The sequence below is a fragment of the Diaphorina citri genome, unplaced genomic scaffold (assembly GCF_000475195.1).
Source record: "Diaphorina citri unplaced genomic scaffold, Diaci psyllid genome assembly version 1.1 scaffold763, whole genome shotgun sequence".
Lineage (NCBI taxonomy): Eukaryota > Metazoa > Arthropoda > Insecta > Hemiptera > Psyllidae > Diaphorina > Diaphorina citri.
Window position 1 is genome coordinate 73878 of NW_007378196.1, and position 23149 is coordinate 97026.

Here is a 23149-nt window from a genome sequence, read left to right on the forward strand (position 1 = left end):
TAGGGAATAGTATGGTTAGAGGACGAGTAGGGAGAGTGTGGGAAAGAGGAACGTGTTTACTTTCCTTGGAATGACGAGAAAGTTATGGATCCTCTGAGACTATTTCAGCATTTTCCAGCGCTATTCACATAGCACTGCCGTGTTTGAACGAAAGTGCTGGGGGCGGCATGTAGTTTACACCACGGAGATGTCAGAAGTCTGAATAATGGGACCCTTTAGAAAGGGTACGAGTATGTGTGAGTCAAAATTCTGATGATTTTAAATTTCATATATGAGCTTAAATTCTGACGAGTTCAAATTGAGGAATGAGGACCCCCCTCAAAATGAAAATAAAATTAAAAAAGTGACTTTTTGTCGACTCCTGTCTGAATAAAAAATTGATAGCTTTTTCCAAAATGATGAAAAAAAAAAAAACTAATTGAGGAGCAGCACAACCTCTTTCAGTTTCAGTTAGGTCATTCAAAAGCCGCCTTTCCGAGTACTAACTTAAGTGTGCACATTACCATTGTTATGATAAATTATGTGAGAAATTCCTCAAGCTAAGAGCGGAGAGACGAGATAAGACGAGAAATTGCCAAAACAAAAGCCGAAGCAGACAATATTATGCTTAGAAGTTATATGCATGTGTTTCTGGATTATAAGGAAAGATGTACGGATAAATTAAAGTTGACAATACGTTTTACAACTGAGAGACTTTCTCAAGGTCTTTTCAATTGAGACCAAAATTACCGCGAAATTGGTGGCAAGACAAAGTGATCTATCATGGTGAGATGGGTACCAATAGGGGACGTTATATTGGTAGGGAAGCGTGTATAATCAAAACTCATTGGGTCATGGACAAAATAAACTGACAAACTCTATTCCTTAAATCATTAAGAACCTAAAAAAAATATTCACTCTTTGACGAGCTCGTCAAAGTTTGTCTGTTCCCCTTTTGGTACGTGGTCACCTCTTCCGATTATAAACAGAATTTCCATTAAGTTTGGCTCAAACTTGCAAGGAACAAGGAACTCTATCTTACCTATACGTGTGACTATGACATCACCCTACATAAATAAAACTCCCTTTATACGGTGCACCATTCAAGTCGTTTTTACATGGTTTTACTTAACTTGAGATCTCTGTTTGTTTGTAATTTGTTTTCTACTTTCTACAGACTTTCCCAAAGTTCTGTCTTCCGCTATCTCTCATTTCTAGTTGAACTCATCAGTTGTTTGTACCGCTCCTTTTCCATTTCCTAATTTCCATTCTCAAAGAGACTTTTGAGTTCTCCGGCTACTTTGGTCTTTGGGCCGGATTTCCTCTCTCGTGAAAGAGAGTGGATTATTAGGCTGGTTTCATATCCGGATCATTCATTGTAGCGTGAGCTCTTCAAGATTCAAAAGTTCATTGTAGGTATTTTGAATATTTTTGTGTCGGATATTGTATTTTACATTGTATTTATTTTTTAATTTGTATTTATTAATGTGAGATATCGCATATCTGTTCCATTAATAGTTATGGAACAAAAGCGTGAGACCCCAATTTGGGCACCTAACTTAAAAAGGATTATTAACTAGATTAAGCAGGAAGCACGAATTCTTGTTACAGAATACGGTTAGGTGGTAGAGAACATCCCAAGGGTGCTCCAATCCACGCCACTACTTACTCTGTATATTTTTTTTCATTATAATTATTATTTTTTTATAGGTATATATTTTTTTACTATGTTTTCATGATGGAAGACATTGTGAATGTAAAATCCTAATATCTGATCCGCATAAGAAACTATGAGCGACACACAGGAAGAAAATAGTGACTGCATTGTTCCCAATGAAAATGAAACTTTAAAACCGAATCCCATGGGAAATCTTCTCTCTAGAATGGAGAAAGAAATTAAGTTTTCAACTGTGGAGCAGAGAGAGCTTACTTTGATTTTGTACTCAAAATTACTCGAAACTCGTGGATCTCTAATAGGATAGAAAGTAAGCCTACCTCCGTTCCTGGAACATAGATTTAATATTAGGAAGAAAAATGAAAGAGGTGCAGAGAGGGTTGAGAGAAGCAAAGAAAGGATGAAATGAAATAAGATAATAATGTAATGTAGAGAGGTAAGGAAGGAGAGAGTTTTGGCGTCTCCACTAATTATTTATTTATTTAGGCTATTCAACTATCTGTCTCTAGAACTCTAGACTAGATAGAGAGAGTCTTAGGTTGAGAGAAGCAAAGAAAGGATGAAATGAAATAAGATAATAATGTAATGTAGAGAGGTAAGGAAGGATAGAGTTTTGGCGTCTCCACTAATTATTTATTTATTTAGGCTATTCAACTATCTGTCTCTAGAACTCTAGACTAGATAGAGAGAGTCTTTCTCTTATTTTCTCAATAGGGGGCAAACAGCTGGCTGCCAATCTATACAGCACAATGTCACTCTTATCAGTGATAAGGAATTTTGTTCCTTATCAAAGTGATCACTGATCACATATAAAATAGTAGAATACACTTCCTATATTCTGACAGAATAGGACTGAAATGTCTTTCTGCAAATAGACAATAGGAACATGAAATATCGAGAACATGAAACACAAAATACCCAGAATACCTTTGTTTGAAAAGAAAATACCTAGAATACCTTTGTTTAAAAAGAAAATACCTAGAAAGGCTGTAAGGTCTAAAGCTCTCACCACACATAGTCGGCGTCGATCGACGAGGTGATAACTTAAATCTCTTTCGTCGAGGCAGTCAGGCAGTGTACTTTTTCAGATCGACGGCGCAGCGACGTCGACTCAACTCCGATTAAGGTTATAGGAGAGATATGAGGAATTGAGGACAAGAAATGCAAGGAATTTTGTTCCTTATCAAAGTAATCACTGATCAGCTGATCACATATAAAATAGTAGAATACACTTCCTATATTCTGGCAGAATAGGACTGAAAAGTCCTTTTACTCCAGCAGTCTAAACAAGAATCCTCAAATGCAATATTCAAGATTCTCATCAGGCCACAATCTCTCAGGCTTTGATAAAGAGAAGCAAGCTGTCGTAGGGCTTTACTCCAGCAGTCTATAATAAACAAGAATCCTCAAATGCAATATTCAAGATTCTCATCAGGCCACAATCTCTCAGGCTTTGATAAAGAGAAGCAAGCTGTCGTAGGCAGAATTTTGTGGTATTTCATCTATTATCTCCGTATGTCTAAATTTTCCTACATCAAAGTCGGGTTACCCTACGCTTATACCGTATACTAGAGCTACCTTAATCGCGACGTATGTCTATCAATTTTATCTATTGCAACAAGAAGCTATTCTTGTTGGGCTGGTGAAGTGTCAAGTTTAATTACTTTGCAAAAGACGTCTTTCTCGAAAAAGACGGCGTGGTACAATTATTGAAGATTGCTTTAATTAAAGTGGCAGGTTTTAATTTATCTCGTGTTTTACACTGTGGGTGATTTTTTAATTATTTTTCTCTGAACTGAGCCCACCAGTTTTACTTAAGGCTGTAGGATTTTTTTTTTTTTTACCACTGAATATTGCTTTAATTAAAGTGACGGGAGGTTTTAATTTATCTCGTTTTTTACACTGTGGGTGATTTTTTAATTATTTTTCTCTGAACTGAGCCCACCAGTTTTACTTAAGGCTGTAGGATTTTTTTTTTTTTTAGAGACACTGAAGTGCTTCATTTCTAGCTGGAATAATTATTATTTTAAAGATGAATGAGCATAAAGGGACGCTAGTAAATTTGAACTGACCAAAGGGATTTTTTTAAGGGTCGCTGCGCCGTTAGAACATCTTAAAAATCTTGTAATTTAGTTTTAATGAACTACATAGTAAGCGGCAATGAAAATAATTTCACAAGTTCAATAGTTAATTTGAATTTCATACAGAACTACCGACTATCGCACGTTAGACTTCAACGAACAGATTTTCCGTAGCTCTGCCGCAGCGCGTAAATATGTCCGCATGACCCAGACATTCAACTATCTAAAACAACGACCCAACCAGAGAAGATAAAATTGAGCTTACCTAAGCTGAAGGGATCAGAAACATTGAAAGAAGAAACAGCCTGCCCAAATCCCTATCTCTAATTTTAGAATCAATTTGCTGAATTACATCTCTCGGAACAAAAAAGGACACAACGTAGATATTCTCCTAAAAATAACCCAGACCTTACAGGAATACTGGGATTTTGAACATACGCTTCCCTTCGCCGAAAAAAAAAAATACCTAGGAACGACAAGAAATCACGTAAATCCCTTCCCAACATTATCCCTTTATACAACCCACCTATTTTGGGATTTCTCAACATATTGCTTACCTAATCTGAAAAGTTCGGGGAGAATAAATAGTGAGATATAGGTATCTTGGGTTATTTTCAGGGTTGAATACAGCAAAAGCTGTTTCTTCTGTTAATTACAATTTCAGCAATTTTCCAATCAGACTTGTTTCACTTTATTTCTGATTAAAAAAAAATCTCCAAGTTTCTCGTCTGCCATCCTAGAAATCTGAGAATCGAGAGGATATTGTGTTTCTTTTTGGATTCTTTCCTCTTCTCTTTTCTCATTTCATTTTCGTTTTGCGATCATCTCATTCAGTGGAGTAGGTGTGATTTAGGAAAAGTTCTTGAAGTTAATCCAAATCCAAAATATTGGTCAATTTGCATTAAGTTTTGTTTACCAACACCTTCCCTTCAGCTTACGGTTATTTGGATCTGGATTTTCCTCAGCACAAAGATTTACGTACTAATGTGTTAAAGAATAATTAAAAGCACACAAATCCGCGCCAAATCCTATTAATTTACTGGAAAAAAAGTGAAGAAAAGATTCCATCATCTGCTAATTTTCCGCGGTGAATTTTCCTCGGGGAAGGAAAATCTCGTCTTAAACTAATAAGGTTTATTTCTGAGCTGTTTAATTATTCAAGTCACGACGAAGGCTTGAGCACGTTTCGTCCTCAGAGGAAGGTGTAAACTGTACAAACTATGTAATTCGAGTGCTGTGTCAAAGGCGTTTCAAAATTTTTAGAGGATGTCACAACATTACAAGTTTTAGTGGATGTGACCACATTACAAGTGTTCAAATTGGATATTTGGTCGTTTCCCACTAACTTACAAGTAGCTCCTAAATCGTCCTCAGCCAGCAGCTATTGCATTGGCTTCAAACCCACTGTGAATTCCAGTTGACTGGAAGGGGGGCACTCTCGATCTCGATCAATCTTAGCAGCATAAGTGATGGGTCGTATGTCGTATTAGAAAGAATACTATTCGAAATAAAAGCAAAAAAAAAAATAATAAAAACGAAAAAAATCGACTCTGGCTGGAATTAAAACTCTGACGTCCGGCATAAAAGCCTTAAATCTAATTCCACTCTGTAGGTTAACAATGTTTTGCTTAATTCTAATACATACTTATATTCTAACCTAAATCTAATCTAACTTATTCTAGGTGCCCACTCTATTCGAATAGGAGACTATAGGAACATGAAATATCGAGAACATGAAACACAAGAAAATACCTAGAATACCTTTGTTTAAAAAGAAAATACCTAGAATACCTTTGTTTAAAAAGAAAATACCTAGAATACTTTTGTTTAAAAAGAAAATACCTAGAAAGGCTGTAAGGTCTAAAGCTCTCTCCACACATAGTCCACGTCGATCGACGAGGTGAAAACTTGAAACTGTTTTGTCGAGGCAGTCAGGAAGTGTAGGTACTTTTTCAGATCGACGGCGCAGCGACGTCGACTCAACTCCGATTAAGGTTATAGGAGAGATATGAGGAATTGAGGACAAGAAATGGACAAGAGGAGAGTTGGTATCGGGTATACCCTAATAGATTTAGTTAGAAGACTAGCAAATCTAGCAATCGCTTCGATCCAGTGAACCTCAATCAATCCTAGACAGGCTGTAAGGTCTACCTCCCAGATTTTCATTGAAAAAAAAAAGAAAAATTTGTAGTAGTTAAGTTTGAGTCGATCTTTTATATTTTTTAATGGCATAAAAAAGACCCCGCCAAGTCGTTCCTCCCAAAATAAATCAAGTGCCACAAAAAATAAACAAAACTCCATCCCACCCCAAAGAAAAGAAAAATTTGTAGTAGTTGAGTTTGAGTCGATCTTTTATATTTTTTAATAAATAAAATAGAAGAGGCGTAAGTTGACCTTGTTAAAAAATGGGTTATATCAAAATAGAAAAAAAAAATATAGAAAGCCAACGTTTGAAAATGAGTAAAGTTTTTTTTGCAAAACATTGTTATTAAATATTAACCCATTTAATGTCAATCAGTACTTTTAAAAATTACCATCAATGTTCAACTCAACTTGAGTTTTACACCAAAAAGATTGATTTTGCATTCAGCTTTGAAAGATCTCTTTGTGTAAAGTATTAAAATATTGAAAGCTGTAGAATTAATATTGAAAGAACATTACGACACCATAGTACAAGAAGAACATAATAGCTTGATATGAACAGATATAGGTTAACTAAAATATATCTAAAATTATTATAGTTACAGTTACAGTTTTGTTAGCAAAAAAAAAAAAAAAAAAAAAAAAAAAAAAATTTAAAATGTCCCTTTACTCCAGCAGTCTAAACAAGAATCCTCAAATGCAATATTCAAAATTCTCACCAGGCCACAATCTCTCAGGCTTTGATAAAGAGAAGCAAGATGTCGTAGGCACAATTTTGTGGTATATTTCATCTATTATCTCCGTATGTCTGAATTTTCCTACATCAAAGTCGGGTTACCCTACGCTTATACCGTATATTAGAGCTACCTTAATCGCGACGTATGTCTATCAATTTTATCTATTGCAACAAGAAGCTATTCTTGATGGGCTGGTGAAGTGTCAAGTTTAATTACTTTGCAAAAGACGTCTTTCTCGAAAAAGACGGCGTGGTACAATTATTGACTGTACAAACTATGTAATTCGAGTGCTGTGTCAAAGGCGTTTCAAAATTTTTAGAGGATGTCACAACATTACAAGTTTTAGTGGATGTGACCACATTACAAGTGTTCAAATTGGATATTTGGTCGTTTCCCACTAACTTACAAGTAGCTCCTAAATCGTCCTCAGCCAGCAGCTATTGCATTGGCTTCAAACCCACTGTGAATTCCAGTTGACTGGAAGGGGGGCACTCTCGATCTCGATCAATCTTAGCAGCATAAGTGATGGGTCGTATGTCGTATTAGAAAGAATACTATTCGAAATAAAAGCAAAAAAAAAAATAATAAAAACGAAAAAAATCGACTCTGGCTGGAATTAAAACTCTGACGTCCGGCATAAAAGCCTTAAATCTAATTCCACTCTGTAGGCAGCACCTAAGAACTAAGCTTTTTCTTGAGACGTCGGCTTTTATCCCCCCCCCCTTCTCCCCTCTTAGCTCCCATTTCGGTATTTCAGGTATTTCAAGATAACAAAATTGCTCACGAAAATTCTTTGTGCCTTCAGTACCTCACCCAGGTCTTATGTTCATTGAAAATTCATCTTAGGTTATTACTTTCTATTTTTATTTATCGTACCTATTATGATATTTATTTTTTACAAATTACAAAATGGTCATACACTCTTGAGAAACAAAACATTTGCTCATTTTACTGTGCTCCCTAGTTCTAGAGTTTTCTCAAATCGCTGATCTTGAGTCTTAATAGAAAGTAACAAGCAGGGTCCGTCCCTCCGGGAATTTTTCAGCCCGTAGTGATTAGAGAAAATCAATACCTAATGTACATACCTAATTTGTTTAATATTCAGTTTATTATTATTATTATTGATTTGATTTTTTGATTTTACTTTCATGTAATGATTTAAAATCAAGACCATAAAGGTTAAAGGTTGCTACAGACGATCATGCCTGCAGTATTGCATTCTTAATCATGTGTAGGGTTTCCTCAGTTCTGAATTTATATCCTGTTTGGGAACGTTAAGCTACATATGTATGTCCACACATAGTTGACGGCCGTCGATCGACGAGGTGAATCTATGTTGTTAAGGCAGTGAACATTTTCAATCGATCGGCAGACGTCCACTATGTGTGGACACAGGTCCGAAGAAGACGGTACTATTTGTTATTGGATTTACCTTTGAAAGTTAATCACGAAACAAGTATATGGAACTGTTAATGAAGAAATGCAGAGAAAACGATGCGTTAGGACCTTGATGCTTGATAAATGAAAATGACTTGATATTAGCTTCATAAAAGACTTGATGCATAGGTGTGGAGGCTGTGAAAAATTGAAAATGTGATGCAGAGTGATTTTTTTAAAAGGGTTTGACAGGGGGAACAGTAACTGCTAAGGTCTTGTCGTCCTGAAATCGAAGAGAGAAGGAAGACGGGATAGGAGAAAGCCAGCCGTTCCGAGACTAAATGAAAATGACTTGATGTTAGCTTCATAAAAGACTTGATGTATAGGTGTGGAGGCTGTGAAAAATTGAAAATGTGATGCAGAGTGATTTTTTTCAAGGTTTAACAGAGGGAACTGTAACTGCTAAGGTCTTATCGTCCTGAAATCGAAGAGAGAAGGAAGACGGGAGAGGAGAAAGCCAGCCGTTCCGAGAACGAACTTAATCCGATCAGGATAAAATCCTCCCCGGGCGGAAATCGAACCCGCGGCCTAGCGCTTACAGGGCAGACCCGCTACCAACCAAGCTAACTAGGCTGGCGATGCAGAGTGAACTAAATGTAAGGACTGTTAGGAGTACCTAGTTATAGTTACATTTTATGTGCCTCGTTAAAATTGTGTATATCTATACGTATATTATGTAGGTATCTAGTTGATATTATATTAACGATACTATTCGATCAAATTGTTCATCAATCGCTCAAAAATGTTTGTTTCTGCAGGTGAAAGTGTACGCCGGGCCCAATTTGACCAAGAAATTGACGTTCGGGCCCCCACCCGCCAAATCCATGAAGACCGAATACGGAAGCTTGGAGTGTGCCATTGAAGTGGTGGGCGACCTTCAGGAGGCAGTAGACCACATTCACACCTACGGCAGCAGTCATACGGACGTTATTGTCACCGAAAACGGTAAGTGGTTTTATTTTTATTATTATTTTTTATTTTTTTTTTTTACGTTATTTACAGAGTGCCAAATCCATGAAGACCGAATATGGAAGCTTGGAGTGTGCCATCGAAGTGGTGGGCGACCTTCAGGAGGCAGTAGACCACATTCACACCTACGGTAGCAGTCATACGGACGTTATTGTCACCGAAAACGGTAAGTGGTTTTATTTTTATTTTATTTATTCATTTTTTTATTTTTATTTTTTTACGTTATTTACAGAGGGAAACTATAACAATCAAAGTCCTTGTCCCTCTAAAATTTTGCTGTCGCTTTTGAATGTCTTGATATTGAGGAGCAACCTCCATGACCGAGTAGGTATCATGGTATCACACCAGGCTTGCACGCCGGTTCGATTCCCGGCGGGGTTGAAGTTTTTCAGCTCAGTGCTTGGAGTTCGGGCTGCACTCGGCCTCGTGAGGACAATGGAGTAGCTACTTTGATCGGGTAGCGACCAGTGGCGGCATTAGCAGTGTATGAAATGAAATTAATATTTGATGAATGTGCTCCCTATACTAGTACATACCTACAACAAAATAGTTCAGAAATCCTAAAACATGTACCATAAATCACTCTTGAACTCTTTAGGTTTGATGAGTTACTATCTGACTCATTGACTGAGTAGTCCACTGAAAAGAGCCGTTCTTCCTAACACCTCACTCGCTCTTTACGCATCTCTACGACCCCAGTACACTGAAGAGCGTCCCCGAAAGCTCTGTTTACGTCTTATTAAAAGCTCATTACCCCCCCGGTCCCCCACTATCTGTATTTTTCATTCCTATGTCTTTCACTATGTTTCAGCAAGGGACTCAAAATGTGATTACCCCGCCGCCTGCAATGCCATGGAGACTCTCCTAATTCACGAGGATCATATGGCCTGCACATAACTACTCATAAAAATAAAAAATGGAGACAGGGAAAAATGGAAATATAATTAAGTTGAAAAAAATATCTCATTTTTTCCTTATTAATGTACATTTTGAAAGGAAGAAATTGCTTACTACTTAAGTTCGTGCTAAGCATAGTCTCAAGGCATTTGATTGGTCAATTTTTACTTGAGACTGATCTAAGAACGATCATTCTTGTTCATATAGTGTTTGTCTGTTAGTGAGGTAGAGATAGGGACCTCTTGGCTGTGGGTATAGGGGTATTCTAACCCATGAGAGCCGAGGCCTACATTAAAGTCACACCAAACCTATCTCTCTTTTTCGCTAATATCTCAGTCGCTCCACGTCAGAGTGAATCGGGGATCGATCTATTAGTTAGAAAACAAAATGTCCTACTATTTTCACTATTATTTGACATATTTACTCAGTACCGGTCCGGAGTTAGCGGTTAAATTTCAGTATGATCCAATAGAGAGAAAAAAAGTTTGGCTTTTATGGGCGTGTTGTGGTTCTCGAGATAGAGCGATCAGTGTGTGAAATGTGAATGAGTGAATGGATCTCGTTCTTATAATATAAGACTACTGAATTCCGTCGCTTCGCTCCGGAATCCCGCTAGTTCATCCCGAGGCATGGCCAAACTTGTGGAAAAGGCATGGCCGACTATTGCAGGGATGCAGGGTTGCTAGTTGCTATGATTTGATTTTTTCAAAGAGGTTTGATATAGTACTAGCTGAATTCGTCGCTTCGCTCCGGAATCCCGCTAGTTCATCCCGAGGCATGGCCAAACTTGTGGAAAAGGCATGGCCGAACTTGTAGTCGCTCCGGAATCCCGCTAGTTCATCCCGAGGCATGGCCAAACTTGTGGAAAAGGCATGGCCGAACTTGTAGTTATCAATTTAAAAACATAAACGAAACTCAAAAATGAAAATCTAATGTATCTTTATTTCGTAAAGACATTTTGACATCTCCACTAATAAAATCATTATAAACTTCATAATGATAATTTGATAATTAGGTACCTAAAACATTATCATGTGTCATGTGCAATCGTACATTTGTACCCACGAGTGCTTACTACCTAATCTTATTTCTTCAGTGAAGTCGAAAAAAACTCCAAATAAAAGTGGATTTTTTTTTACACATATTTACGAGAATAAATCCCATTTTTACATTTATTTATGGAAAAAATACAACAAAAATACTAAAACAAAAAAAAAAAATATTTTAAAGGGTCAAATTCTCAAATTATATTGAGGATAAAATTCCATGCCTCGGCTGGGATTGAACCCACGCCCTCCTGTTTACCAGGCGAGCGCCTAGACCACTACACCACCGAGGCAGGTACTACACCACCGAGGCAGAGTTGACCTGTATGCAAACTCCCCAGGTACACCACTGATGCATCTTGAATTTTCAACAGCTGCATCCTAATCCTATGCCCTTCCATTCCCAAACCTCCTGCAACCACTTTAGAGCTTTCTCCACGACTCACTACAGGGGTTAACGAAGAGAGAAAAAAAAATCTCCAAGATTTTTCTTCCTTTCGCCAGCAGAACAAAGACAATTATTTACTTGACACAATTTCTGTTATCCATCTCTCTCTCTCTCTCTATCTCTCTCTCTATCTCTCTCCCTCCCTCTCTCTCTTCCTCTTTCCCTCTCTCTCTTCCTCTCTCCCTCTCCTTCTTTCTCTTTTTCTCCCTCTTTTAGTTCTTTCTTTCCTTCAAACAATGGTATGTTTGGCCATTGTTCGACGGGGAGGTATGATCTTTATGGTGTGAAAAAATGGTGGATATACGTAATATACGTATATCTCTAAGAATGAGAATGGACAAAAGAATATGAGTAGTTGTTTGGAGGCAGGTCGTTAAGACGGCGGATCGTGATTGAAATGAAAATCTAATGTATCTTTATTTCGTAAAGACATTTTGACATCTCCACTAGGTAATAAAATCATTATAAACTTCATAATGATAATTTGATAATTAGGTACCTAAAACATTATCATGTGCAATCGTACACTTGTACCTACGAGTGCTTACTACCTAATCTTATTTCTTCAGTGAAGTCGAAAAAAACTCCAAATAAAAGTGGATTTTTTTTTTACACATATTTACGAGAATAAATCCCATTTTTACATTTATTTATGGAAAAAAAATACAACAAAAATACTAAAACAAAAAAAAAAATATTTTAAATTAAAAAGAAAAAGATATTTTCTATCCGCGCTATTGTGAAAAAGAGTTTTGGCGTCTCCACTAATGAAAATTATTTTTCAATATAGTTTTTATTATTATTCGTTTTCATCCTATTTTGTAATCCAATTAAAGCCCCAATTTGTCCAATCCTACACTCCATATGAAAATCTTGTATTCTTACAAGGAATCCAATCAAGAGCCTCCTGAAAGGCAGAAAAAGCAGTTTTTTACTTTCCTTATCCTATAGGAAGGAAAGTAATGTAATCGGGTCAAATTTTCGATGGTAGGTTTTTAGTGCCAAAACACGTTTTGAGGTCCCTAGAGCCTAAATACAAAGTTTCAGCCATTGGTCCGTGTGTGTGTCTGTCTGTGTGTCTGTCTGTCTGTCTGTGTGTCTGTCTGTCTCTCTCTCTCTCTCTCTCTCTCTCTCTCTCTCTCTCTCTCTCTCTCTCTCTCTCTCTCTCTCTTTCTCTCTCTTCCTCTTTCTCAAATGCGGGATAACAAGAAGTATATATGTAAATTATACATAAAACTTTTCCTTATATTTGTCTTCTTCTTTCTCTTTCTTCTTCCTTCTCCCTTCTTTCATTTTTCTCGCGCTCTCTTCCTCTTCCCCTCCTCCTCCTCCTTCTCCACCTTTTTCTCATTCTGTCTTTCTTTTCTCAATCTTTCTCTCTCGCTTTCGTTTGATTTCGCGTTCTTTCCCCCTCTTTTTTTTCCCTGTAGACATTTTCAATGAGATTCAAATAGAAAGAAATGTAATTAATTTGCTTCTCTCTCTCTCCCTTTCTCTCTCTTTCTCTCTCTCTCTCTTTCTCTTTCCCTCTGTATTTCTCTCTTCAATCTTTCTCTAATTTTCTCTCTCAAATTGTAAATTTTGTAATCTGGAAAAAAATCGATCTGTCTAGGAGTGTCTGTTTTTCAGAATTTAATTCCAACGAGCTTGCCATTTTGTTTTTCTTCTTCTTCTTCTTCTTCTTCTTGCTCCTCCTTCTTTTTCTTAGTTTACCTCCTCCTCCTTCTTCTTCTTCCTACTCCTCCTCCTTCTTCTTCTTCTTCCTCCTCCTCCCTCTTCTTCACCTGTATGCAAACTCCCCAGGTACACCACTGATGCATCTTGAATTTTCAACAGCTGCATCCTAATCCTATGCCCTTCCATTCCCAAATCTCCTGCAACCACTTTAGAGCTTTCTCCACGACTCACTACAGGGGTTAACGAAGAGAGAAAAAAATCTCCAAGATTTTTCTTCCCTTCGCCAGCAGAACAAAGACAATTATTTACTTGACACAATTTCTGCTATCCATGTCTCTCTCTCTCCCTATCTCTCTCTCTATCTCTCTCCCTCCCTCTCTCTCTTCCTCTTTCCCTCTCTCTCTTCCTCTCTCCCTCTCCTTCTTTCTCTTTTTCTCCCTCTTTTAGTTCTTTCTTTCCTTCAAACAATGGTATGTTTGGCCATTGTTCGACGGGGAGGTATGATCTTTATGGTGTGAAAAAATGGTGGATATACGTAATATACGTATATCTCTAAGAATGAGAATGGACAAAAGAATATGAGTAGTTGTTTAGAAAAATAGAAGAAAATGATAAAGAAAACTTTTGTATTGTTCGGAGTTTCAAACAAAAGTATAAAAGGGGAAAGTCAAAGTTATACGTACCTATTTGTAACTTCAAAAGTATGACTAAGATTTTCCAATTTTTTTTTTTTTTTTTTTTTTTTTTCACTTAGACACTCGGATTTGACCGAGTTTTTCTGTATTAAATTTATACTATTTATTAAAGCTTGTCTTGTAAATTCATTTCAACATTTTTACTTTAAAATATATAATTATTTTATTTATTTATTTACCTATTTCTGTATTTATTTTTATTATTGTAAACTTTGGACTTAGTTGATTTTTCATGTTTCACTTCAAAACTTATCCATTCCAAGTTCAAACATTTCCACCTAAAATCCATTTTATTTATTTTTCTAATTTATTTAAGGAAAATCCACTTTGAAATCTCTTTTATTTATTTATTTTTGTGTCGTTTAATTCCAAGACGTTATCTGGTAGGGAGCACCAAAAGATAATTGAACTCAGAAAATTTAATTCCAAAATTTACCTTAAACCTCATCGGACTGACTGAGGACGCTTTATAAACTTCCCTCCCCCAAGGGGGGGACTTTGAGCAAAAGTCAACAAAATCAGACGTTTAAACACAGAAACGGCCTGAGAATTTCCTTTAATTTCTGCCGTTTTTGTGTACAAGAGGGGACAAAAACAAACACGAAACAAAAACGGTGGAAAAGTTACAACTTTTACGGCCCAGGGGCGGCAATTTTGGGCCCTCGAAGGGATCTTTTTTTATTCGACCAGTTGGGTCCCATGACCTTTTTTCTTAAGGTAGTCGACTGGTTCGCAAATTGTGGACCCAACTAATAGTAGAAAAAAAGTTTTGGGACCCCACTAGTTTCCTTCCGTCCCTCCTTAACTCCTTACACCCCTCAGGGTCTCAAGTCAGGATTATGGCCCCCCTTTGACCCTATACAGAAATCTCCCCTGAAACCCTACCATTCACTGTACACCCTTTTAAAAGGATTTCAAGTTTTTCAAACAAAAAACTCAAAACAAAAATGTCGAAAAGATGAAAATTGAGCTTTTATGCAAATTGCGTCCTTCTTTCTGCTCTGGTTTACAAACGAAGTCTTTTAATTTATACTTATTTTGTGTTTTATACTTGAATTTTATACTTGGTTGTGTGCTTTACGAGATTTCACCTTATTATGTACGGGTAGGTTTTTTCCGTGGTTTGATAGAGGGAACTGTAACTGCTAAAGTGTTATCGTTGTGAAAGCGAAGAGAGAAGAAAGACAGGATAGGAGAAAGCCAGCCGATCCGAGAACGAACATTATCTGTTGGGAATAAAATCCGCCCCAGGCAGGAATCGATCCCGTGACCTAGCGCTTACAACGCTGGCATTTCCAGGTTTTGAATCAAGGATAGCCAGATCGGTGGCGATAACACGTTGAATTTAAAATATTTGAGTGCACCAATTCTCCATGGATCACTGAAGTGTAGAGGAGGAGAACTATCGATAGCACTATCGATAACTAGAAAGAAGGAAAATATGCACTATCGATAACTTTAGAAAGAAGGAAAATATGTAATAAAACAAACTATCGAAAACTATCGATAGTTATCGATATTTTTTGAAAACTATCGATAGTTCTCCTCCTCTACTGAAGTGACTGAAGTTAAACTAACTATAGGTACCCATATGGGTTACGTCGTCCCATTCTTCTTCTCTGTGAATCCCATAATGTCTCTCTCTCTCTCTCTCTCTCTCTCTCTCTCTCTCTCTCTCTCTCTCTCTCTCTCTCTCTCTCTCTATCTCTCTTCTTCTCTCCCTCTCTCCCTCTCCCTCTCCTTCTCTCTCTCTTTCTTCTCTCTCTCTTTCTCCCTCTTTCAGTTCTTTCTTTCCTTCAAACAATGGTATGTTTGGCCATTGTTCGACGGGGAGGTGTGATTTTTATGGTGTAAAAAAATGGTGGATATACGTAATATACATACGTATATCTCTAAGAATGAGAATGGACAAAAGAATATGAGTAGTTGTTCAGAAAAATAGAAGAAAATGATAAAGAAAACTTTTGTATTGTTCGGAGTTTCAAACAAAAGTATAAAAGGGGAAAGTCAAAGTTATACGTACCTATTTGTAACTTCAAAAGTATGACTAAGATAGTTAAGTCTTACTGGGTTATGAAACTTCAAAAGTATGAAGAAAATAGTTGAGTCAAAATCTTACTATTGAAATTTTACACATACGTTGGAATTCCACATAAATTTCGGTCCAGCCATGCTGCATTAGAATTTTGTATGTGATTGTGATGTCACAAGGCCCAATAGTTAGAGTAGACCTTCACAAAGTCAGTGAGTCATCAATCAAGTAGAAGAATAAATTGTTGTATTCTACTATTGATTTAATTAAACATGTCCTATTTCGACAGGATAAAAGCCTCAAAAGGACTTAATCCCGCCTCAAACCAAAAAACAATGAATGCTCACTATCAGGTAGACCTGGTAGACCTAATAGGTACACCTGATCAGGCCTGCCTGGCAGGTCTACCTGAATGTGAGTGACTGGCCTAACAGTGAATGCTCTCTCCACTCCATTCCTCCTCATAATTATATGAAAGTACATACTTCTATGAACTTATATGCGAGAACATTTACGTATATAAAACATTGTGGCGAAAGTTTCCAACTTTTCATATCAGCAGTTTTCCCGCGACATGATATTATATTAAAATCGAGTCATATTCATACTCGTTCTTTACCAAGTTATCCCCACTCAACTCCCGTAATAAGTTTAGAAAACAGGGGCAATGATTCATGAGAATTTTGAGGATAATTTTTACTTTCCTTGTTTTCTCAGAAATAATGTAGGTAATCTTTTTGCATGCTTTTATTTACCATGAGATCCCTGTTAGTGTTGTTTGTTTGCGTTCTTTGCAGTCTTTGCTTGTTTGTATGGGTCAAATTTTGTGAGACAGAAAACGCTGATAATTATGACCTTATCAGTTTACTATAACTCTACCTCTACACTTTTATAATTTTCGCAATAAACTCTTATACGTACATATTTATATTTTATAAATATAGGGGAAGTACTAATGTACTTCTGTATGTTATCATGTACCTGACCTAAATAAGCTCTATTTTTATTGCCCCTAATAATAATAATAAGGCCAAAGTTGCCTTTTTACTCCGAATTCCCACTTTATTTTTACTCGTTACGTTGATTTTTTTTCTCAAGAGAACATTTTCTCGGTATTTCAATTAAAGAGTTTTCCAAAGGTTTTCCAAAGAACTAAGTCACTTCCTCCTCTCTCTCTCTTTTATTTCTCTCTCTCTTTTCTTTCTCTCTCTCTTTCGTGTTCTCTCTCTCTCCTCCCTCACCCTCCCCCTCCGGTGTTAAAAAGTTGAGAGGATTGCAAGCTGTCTCCTTCATGCGAAAATGAAAATAGCAATAATAATAATAATGACATGATCTTCTTATTTTCCAAAAACCAAAGACAGCTCACCCGTACCGGTCTAATATACAAAACGGTGAAGCTGCTCAGGGAAGAAGAGATAAATCTCACGTTATCCTGACATATTAAATGAAAACAAGTCACAGTTATGACAGATTTATGTTTTCTGAGCGAAATAAATACCTACTTCACTGGTGGCGTATTCAATACTTTAGGGATATGCATAAATACATTACATTGAGAATCTGCCACTTTATAAAATTTTGAGAATATCTTCAAAAACGGGGGGGGGTGAGATTATGTCTTGGTTGAACCTGATCAGGTCCAACTTGGCCGCTGATTTCTTTTAAAAAGGTCTATGTGCCATCGCATCATCCCTAAAATAAATAACCCTACGTGACTGATTCCTAAAACAAAAAATAATAGCATTCAAGTCTCCAGTACTAACGCTATTTGAGGTAGCTCTAAATAAGTTTTCCTAACCGTCTCTCTTCCTACCTAGGTATAAGGACGTAAGAAAGAACGATTAAAGTGTACAGAAAATGGTCCGATAGACGGCTCTTTGAAATGTAAAATCAGCAAGAACTTTCATATCTTACCTTACTTGGTACTGATGAAATTAATAAAGGGGAAGTACCAATAAAATTCCTATCATTTGAAGACGTTAACTCTCTCCGTCCAGTCATTGAAATTAATTGGTCTTCCTGCATTAAAATCAAACGAGTATCTTGAACCGCTTATAATAATGGTTTTACAATAGGGTATTATTATTGGGATTATACGAGATTAGGCCCGAATTCAAGGTGGGAAATTGGGGACTTTCAAAAGATAATATGACAGATTCAAAGCTGATCTAAAAATCCGTACTTATCTGCGGATACCTTTTAGAAAATACTTGCCAAGAAAACCAGCTTGGCAGTAAGGAACCACTACAAGTACTAGCATAAATAGTAAGAAACTATTAAATTGGAAATGAAAGTTGCACTAAACTCATACGGGGTATCAATTTCTCAAGAACGGAGTCTTTACTCTGAAAACAAACGTATAAAATACCTGTATCAAGAAACGTATGTGGAAACTTTATCCTCATAAAAATCAAGATAACCCAAGGAAACTGCTGCACAGCTTTCTTTCAGGTTAAGGAGGGATTAGGTTTCTCATCAGAATTTCCCGCCAACTTTACACGCAAAAAGTCCGACGATGTCCTACGATGGCCCTGTTCATAACCACGGCCTCAGGTTAAGGAGGGATTAGATAAAATACCTGTATCAAGAAACGTATGTGGAAACTTTATCCTCATAAAAATCAAGATAACCCAAGGAAACTGCTGCACAGCTTTCTTTCAGGTTAAGGAGGGATTAGGTTTCTCATCATGAAACACGAACTTGACCAAGTAGGTAAACCCTTTTTACTTTTTTCATAGAGGAAACTGTACCTGCTAAGGTCTTAACTTCCCAAAAGCGAAGAGAGAGGGAAGAAAGAACGACTAAAATCTTTACGTTGTCCTACCGTAATATACTCATGTAGAATCATAAAAAGCTCCTGAACCATTTTCGGACACAGCTCATAAAAATTTCATTAAAAAGACAATTCCTATTACAGAGAGCTTTAAATGGGTACGTCGTTTTCCCTATTGGAGGTTCATTCCAAACGTATTAGCAAAGTTAAAATTGATTTCCGGAGAAGGATAATGCCCAAATCCTACAGCATTAAACTTTATTGTTGCATTACTCTATGGTCATTTACTTTTTCTAGGTTCCTCTCACAGTTTTGTACCAAACGAACAAAGCGGCATGCGCAAGCCAGTTTGTGCAAAGGGCTTGAGCGTGTAAACCCATCTTTACGTTGTTTTTCTCAGTTTGTGAAAAAAAAAATAGGTAGGTTGTTTTTACTACGAACAGAAATTTATTGAACATTAAACTCGATCGTCGTTGAAAAGGTTAATTAGGTAGATACTCGAATCTGTTTGTGGAGTGTTTGCATCATCTTCCCGAATTTCTGCTTCGCTAATCAATTGCTTGAAGGCACTTGTGCTACCTCTTGTCCCCTAATTTCGGACACAGCTCATAAAAATTTCATTAAAAAGACAATTCCTATTACAGAGAGCTTTAAAAGGGTACGTCGTTTTCCCTATTGGAGATTCATTCCAAACTTATTAGCAAAGTTAAAATTGATTTCCGGAGAAGGATAATGCCCAAATTCTACAGCATTAAACTTTATTGTTGCATTACTCTATGGTCATTTACTTTTATGGTAGTACTTGACTCTCAATATAGACCAAGTAATTGTCCATTTATGAACACCTTGATGACACGGAAATACTTTTTGTTTTCAGAATCCACTGCTGCTGATTTCCAGAGGAAAGTTGACAGTGCCTGTGTGTTCCACAATGCCAGTTCCAGATTTGCCGACGGCTACAGATTTGGATTGGGTAAGTGACAAAAAGAAATATGAACTCTCTCTAACTCTCTATCAAAAGTGTTTGCTTTAGGGCTTAATCCCCATATTGGTATTTTTGTGTAGACTGTTTAGAGAGCCCAAATTGAATTCAAAAGCGAAAAACCACTTATAATAATTTATTTCTAAAGGAAATTGCTCGCGGGCTGGAAAGTTTTGTATTTTCATCGTCTAACTTTTATAATGAAACACCCTTAGCAAAGTATTTGAAAAAAAATTCTAGGTTGCTGCCAAATAAAAATTCGATAGGCTTTGGAAACAAAATGAAAAACATCTCCCACATAGTAAACAATACCCTCTTGTTTACATTTCTCTGAATCCGGAGAGAAATGAAATTATGAATTCAATCGTTCAAGTTGAAATGTAACTCGCATCTGCAAAGTTCATACAGAGTTGAAGAAGATGATATTAAAGTTGCATTAATATTTCATTTTGCATTTCGGAGTTTGAAGAAAGTTAAGGGAAGATATGAAGTTTTCTCAGATATATGACTCTCCCAGATCCAGCAGTTTGTAAATAATTTGAAAGTATGTCAGTCAAATTAGGTTTCATAGGTCTCTTTCTTTCTCTCTCTCTTTCTTTCTCTCTCTCTTCCTCCCTCACCCTCCCCTCGGTGTTAAAAAGTTGAGAGGATTGCAAGGTCCCCCAAGTCTCCTTCATGCGAAAATGAAAATGGCAATAATAATAATAATCACATGATCTTCTTATTTTCCAAAACCAAAGACAGCTCCACCGTACCATATGACAAAAATAAGAAGTCACAAATATTTGGCACGATGCCAAATAGTGTGATTTTACCTTTAACAATTGAGTTTTGGCTGATAAATATGCATAATATGTAGTGACAATCTGCATATGGAATATTGAAAGCAAGGTGATTTTCCGGTGGGCCAAAAAATTCTCCCCAATACCCAACCCACCTCCTACAGTAGGTACCTAATGATATCGATATATTTGAGGGGCCGATATATCGATATATCGATTTATCGATATATTTGCAACTCATTTACATCCCTACCCCAAGTCTCCTTCATGCGAAAATGAAAATGGCAATAATGATCCATTACAAATAACACTTAATGAGCTTTCACCTTTACTTAGAAATGGGTTATTTCAATCTTCTTTCAATGGGTTATTTGTAATGGATTACAATTGCATTATTTGCAACATCATTCGGCATCATCACATCATGACAACACTAATAATAACACTTTATGACTGTGTTTACTTGCAGGAGCTGAAGTTGGTATCAGTACCGCTAGAATTCACGCCCGAGGTCCCGTGGGTGTTGAAGGTCTGCTCACCACCAAATGGGTACTCAACGGAGATGGTCACGTAGCTTCTGAATTTGCTGAAGGCGGTCCCTGCACGTTCGTCCATGAACATTTGCCCATCAATTGACTCGAACGTGAAACGCGTCACCAAACATGTGAAGAAACTCGATCACTTTCATCAACTCCGGGTCCTAGCTCAAAGAGTAACACAACTGAGGAAGTAGAATTTTCAGAAAATTCAACGGGAGATGATAAAATTGATATAGTTGACACTGACAGTAATTCCTCTCTAAACACACAACCTATTGAAATAGAGCACGAGCGAAATAATCCAGCAGGACAGAAAATCAACACTGAGGACACCAAGTCTGATGGTGGATACGATGAGAAAATTTCCAAACTTCTAAGCTCAAACAATAATAGAGCCTCTAACAATAACATTGTCTCAAACAATGAGAGAAAATCTTTGAAAATGAAACTCGAAACAATTCTCAGCAATGTTGGAAAGTTTCTATTCAAAAGGAAGTAAATGTTTAAATCCGTTTCTAAGTATCGTTATCTTAAGGACTTATTATTATGATAGAATATTTTATTATATAAAATAATGTTTATTTTCCGATTCATATTTTATTTATTCTATAAGTAACTTAAAATGTAACTAAAATAAATGTTTCTTTTTTTTTCGGAAAAATGTGTAACATAACGACATGCAAACGTCGAAACAATTCTCAGCAATGTTGGAAAGTTTCTATTCAAAAGGAAGTAAATGTTTAAATCCGTTTCTAAGTATCGTTATCTTAAGGAGATATTATATATTATGATATTTATTTTCCGATTCATATTTTATTTATCCTATAAGTAACTTAAAATGTAACTAAAATAAATGTTTCTTTTTTTTCGGAAAAATGTGTAACATAACGACATGCAAACGTTGTTCTTCTTTACTTTCATGAAAATCTCTTCAAATTAAATTTATATCCTTGCTATTTGCCTACATTTTGCAGCAGAGGCGCCACGTCTTTTAGAAACTTGTTTACTTAAGCACAAACAAAAAAAAAATATTACCAGTCGAAATTTTAAGCATTTCTATTGAGATCAGCGTGTTTCGAACTTCCTTTATCAGCGAAGAAAAAAAAAAGTGGTTGAGCCCCATTATTACCAGTGACTGCAATACCTACAGGAGCCCTGAGCAGAATAAAATCACTAAAACGATGCTTTACAAGTGCTTTCTTTTTCTTTCTCGAGACCGTTCAGTCAGCAGCGCTTAGGGGGAGGGGGTGCTGAATCGAAAACAAAAGCCCGGAAGTCAAAGGTGAAAAAGTGGAAGCTTGACAAAAGTTCAAGTTGAACTTATTAATGAACAAGCTGAGGTGGATGTCTGCGTACTTCTTTTGCGCGGTTGAAGTACTTTTTTGAAAGGAGAGTTGAACTTATTAATGAACAAGCTGAGGTGGATGTCTGCGTACTTCTTTTGCGCGGTTGAAGTACTTTTTTGAAAGGAGAGAAAAAAAAATTGCATTCTGCTGATGTGATAAATCACATTATTTACACTGACGTACATCCCACTCCCTCAGCTCAGGTATTTATATCAAGCACGGAGGACTCTTAACCTTGCGATTGTATAGTAAAAAGCCCAAAATCACATTATTTACACTGACGTACATCCCACTCCCTCAGCTCAGGTATTTATATCAAGCACGGAGGACTCTTAACCTTGCGATTGTAGTAAAAAGCCCAAGAGCGAGGTTTAGCAAATCAGAATTGAGATCAATCTAGGATTGAGCTATACTTGACACCCAGTTCAATCCAGAATTGAAGCCAACTCCGACTTCGTAAAACACGCTCTAAATGTAATAACTGTAACTTACATTAGCCTGCTTACATCCAACACGAAGAAAAATGTTTCTCCAATAGACAAGTGAGATCAATCTAGGATTGAGCTATACTTGACACCCAGTTCAATCCAGAATTGAAGCCAACTCCGACTTCGTAAAACACGCTCTAAATTTAATAACTGTAACTTACATTAGCCTGCTTACATCCAACACGAAGAAAAATGTTTCTCCAATAGACAAAGGTCTAAAAGGAGAAAGAAATGTGAGACTCTTCCTAGCTGTAGGCCATACCTACCTGGATAGCATTATCATATCTTCACTGTGGTAGGTATAGGTAAGTGTACAAGGGGGAAAAACGCCAATTTCTTTATTCCTGTAGGTACATAAGTGCGTGTATTACCCCAAGCACGTTCTTTATTTTGAAGAACGGTGATAAACTTTCGAGAGAATAGC

The 23149-nt window shown here is 36.7% G+C and overlaps 1 protein-coding gene across 1 annotated transcript in view; it reads left to right on the plus strand.

Moving 5' to 3' along the window:
- LOC103511889 (delta-1-pyrroline-5-carboxylate synthase-like) overlaps positions 1 to 21567 on the plus strand; it is a 79911-nt gene extending 58344 nt beyond the window's left edge. The window contains exons 11-13 of the mRNA XM_026825512.1: positions 8747 to 8996; positions 19466 to 19561; positions 20822 to 21567. Of these exons, the coding sequence (XP_026681313.1) occupies positions 8747 to 8996; positions 19466 to 19561; positions 20822 to 20988 (513 nt within the window). The 3' untranslated portion in view covers positions 20989 to 21567. The remainder of the gene's footprint in view (positions 1 to 8746; positions 8997 to 19465; positions 19562 to 20821) is intronic.
- Positions 21568 to 23149: the final 1582 nt, after the last annotated feature.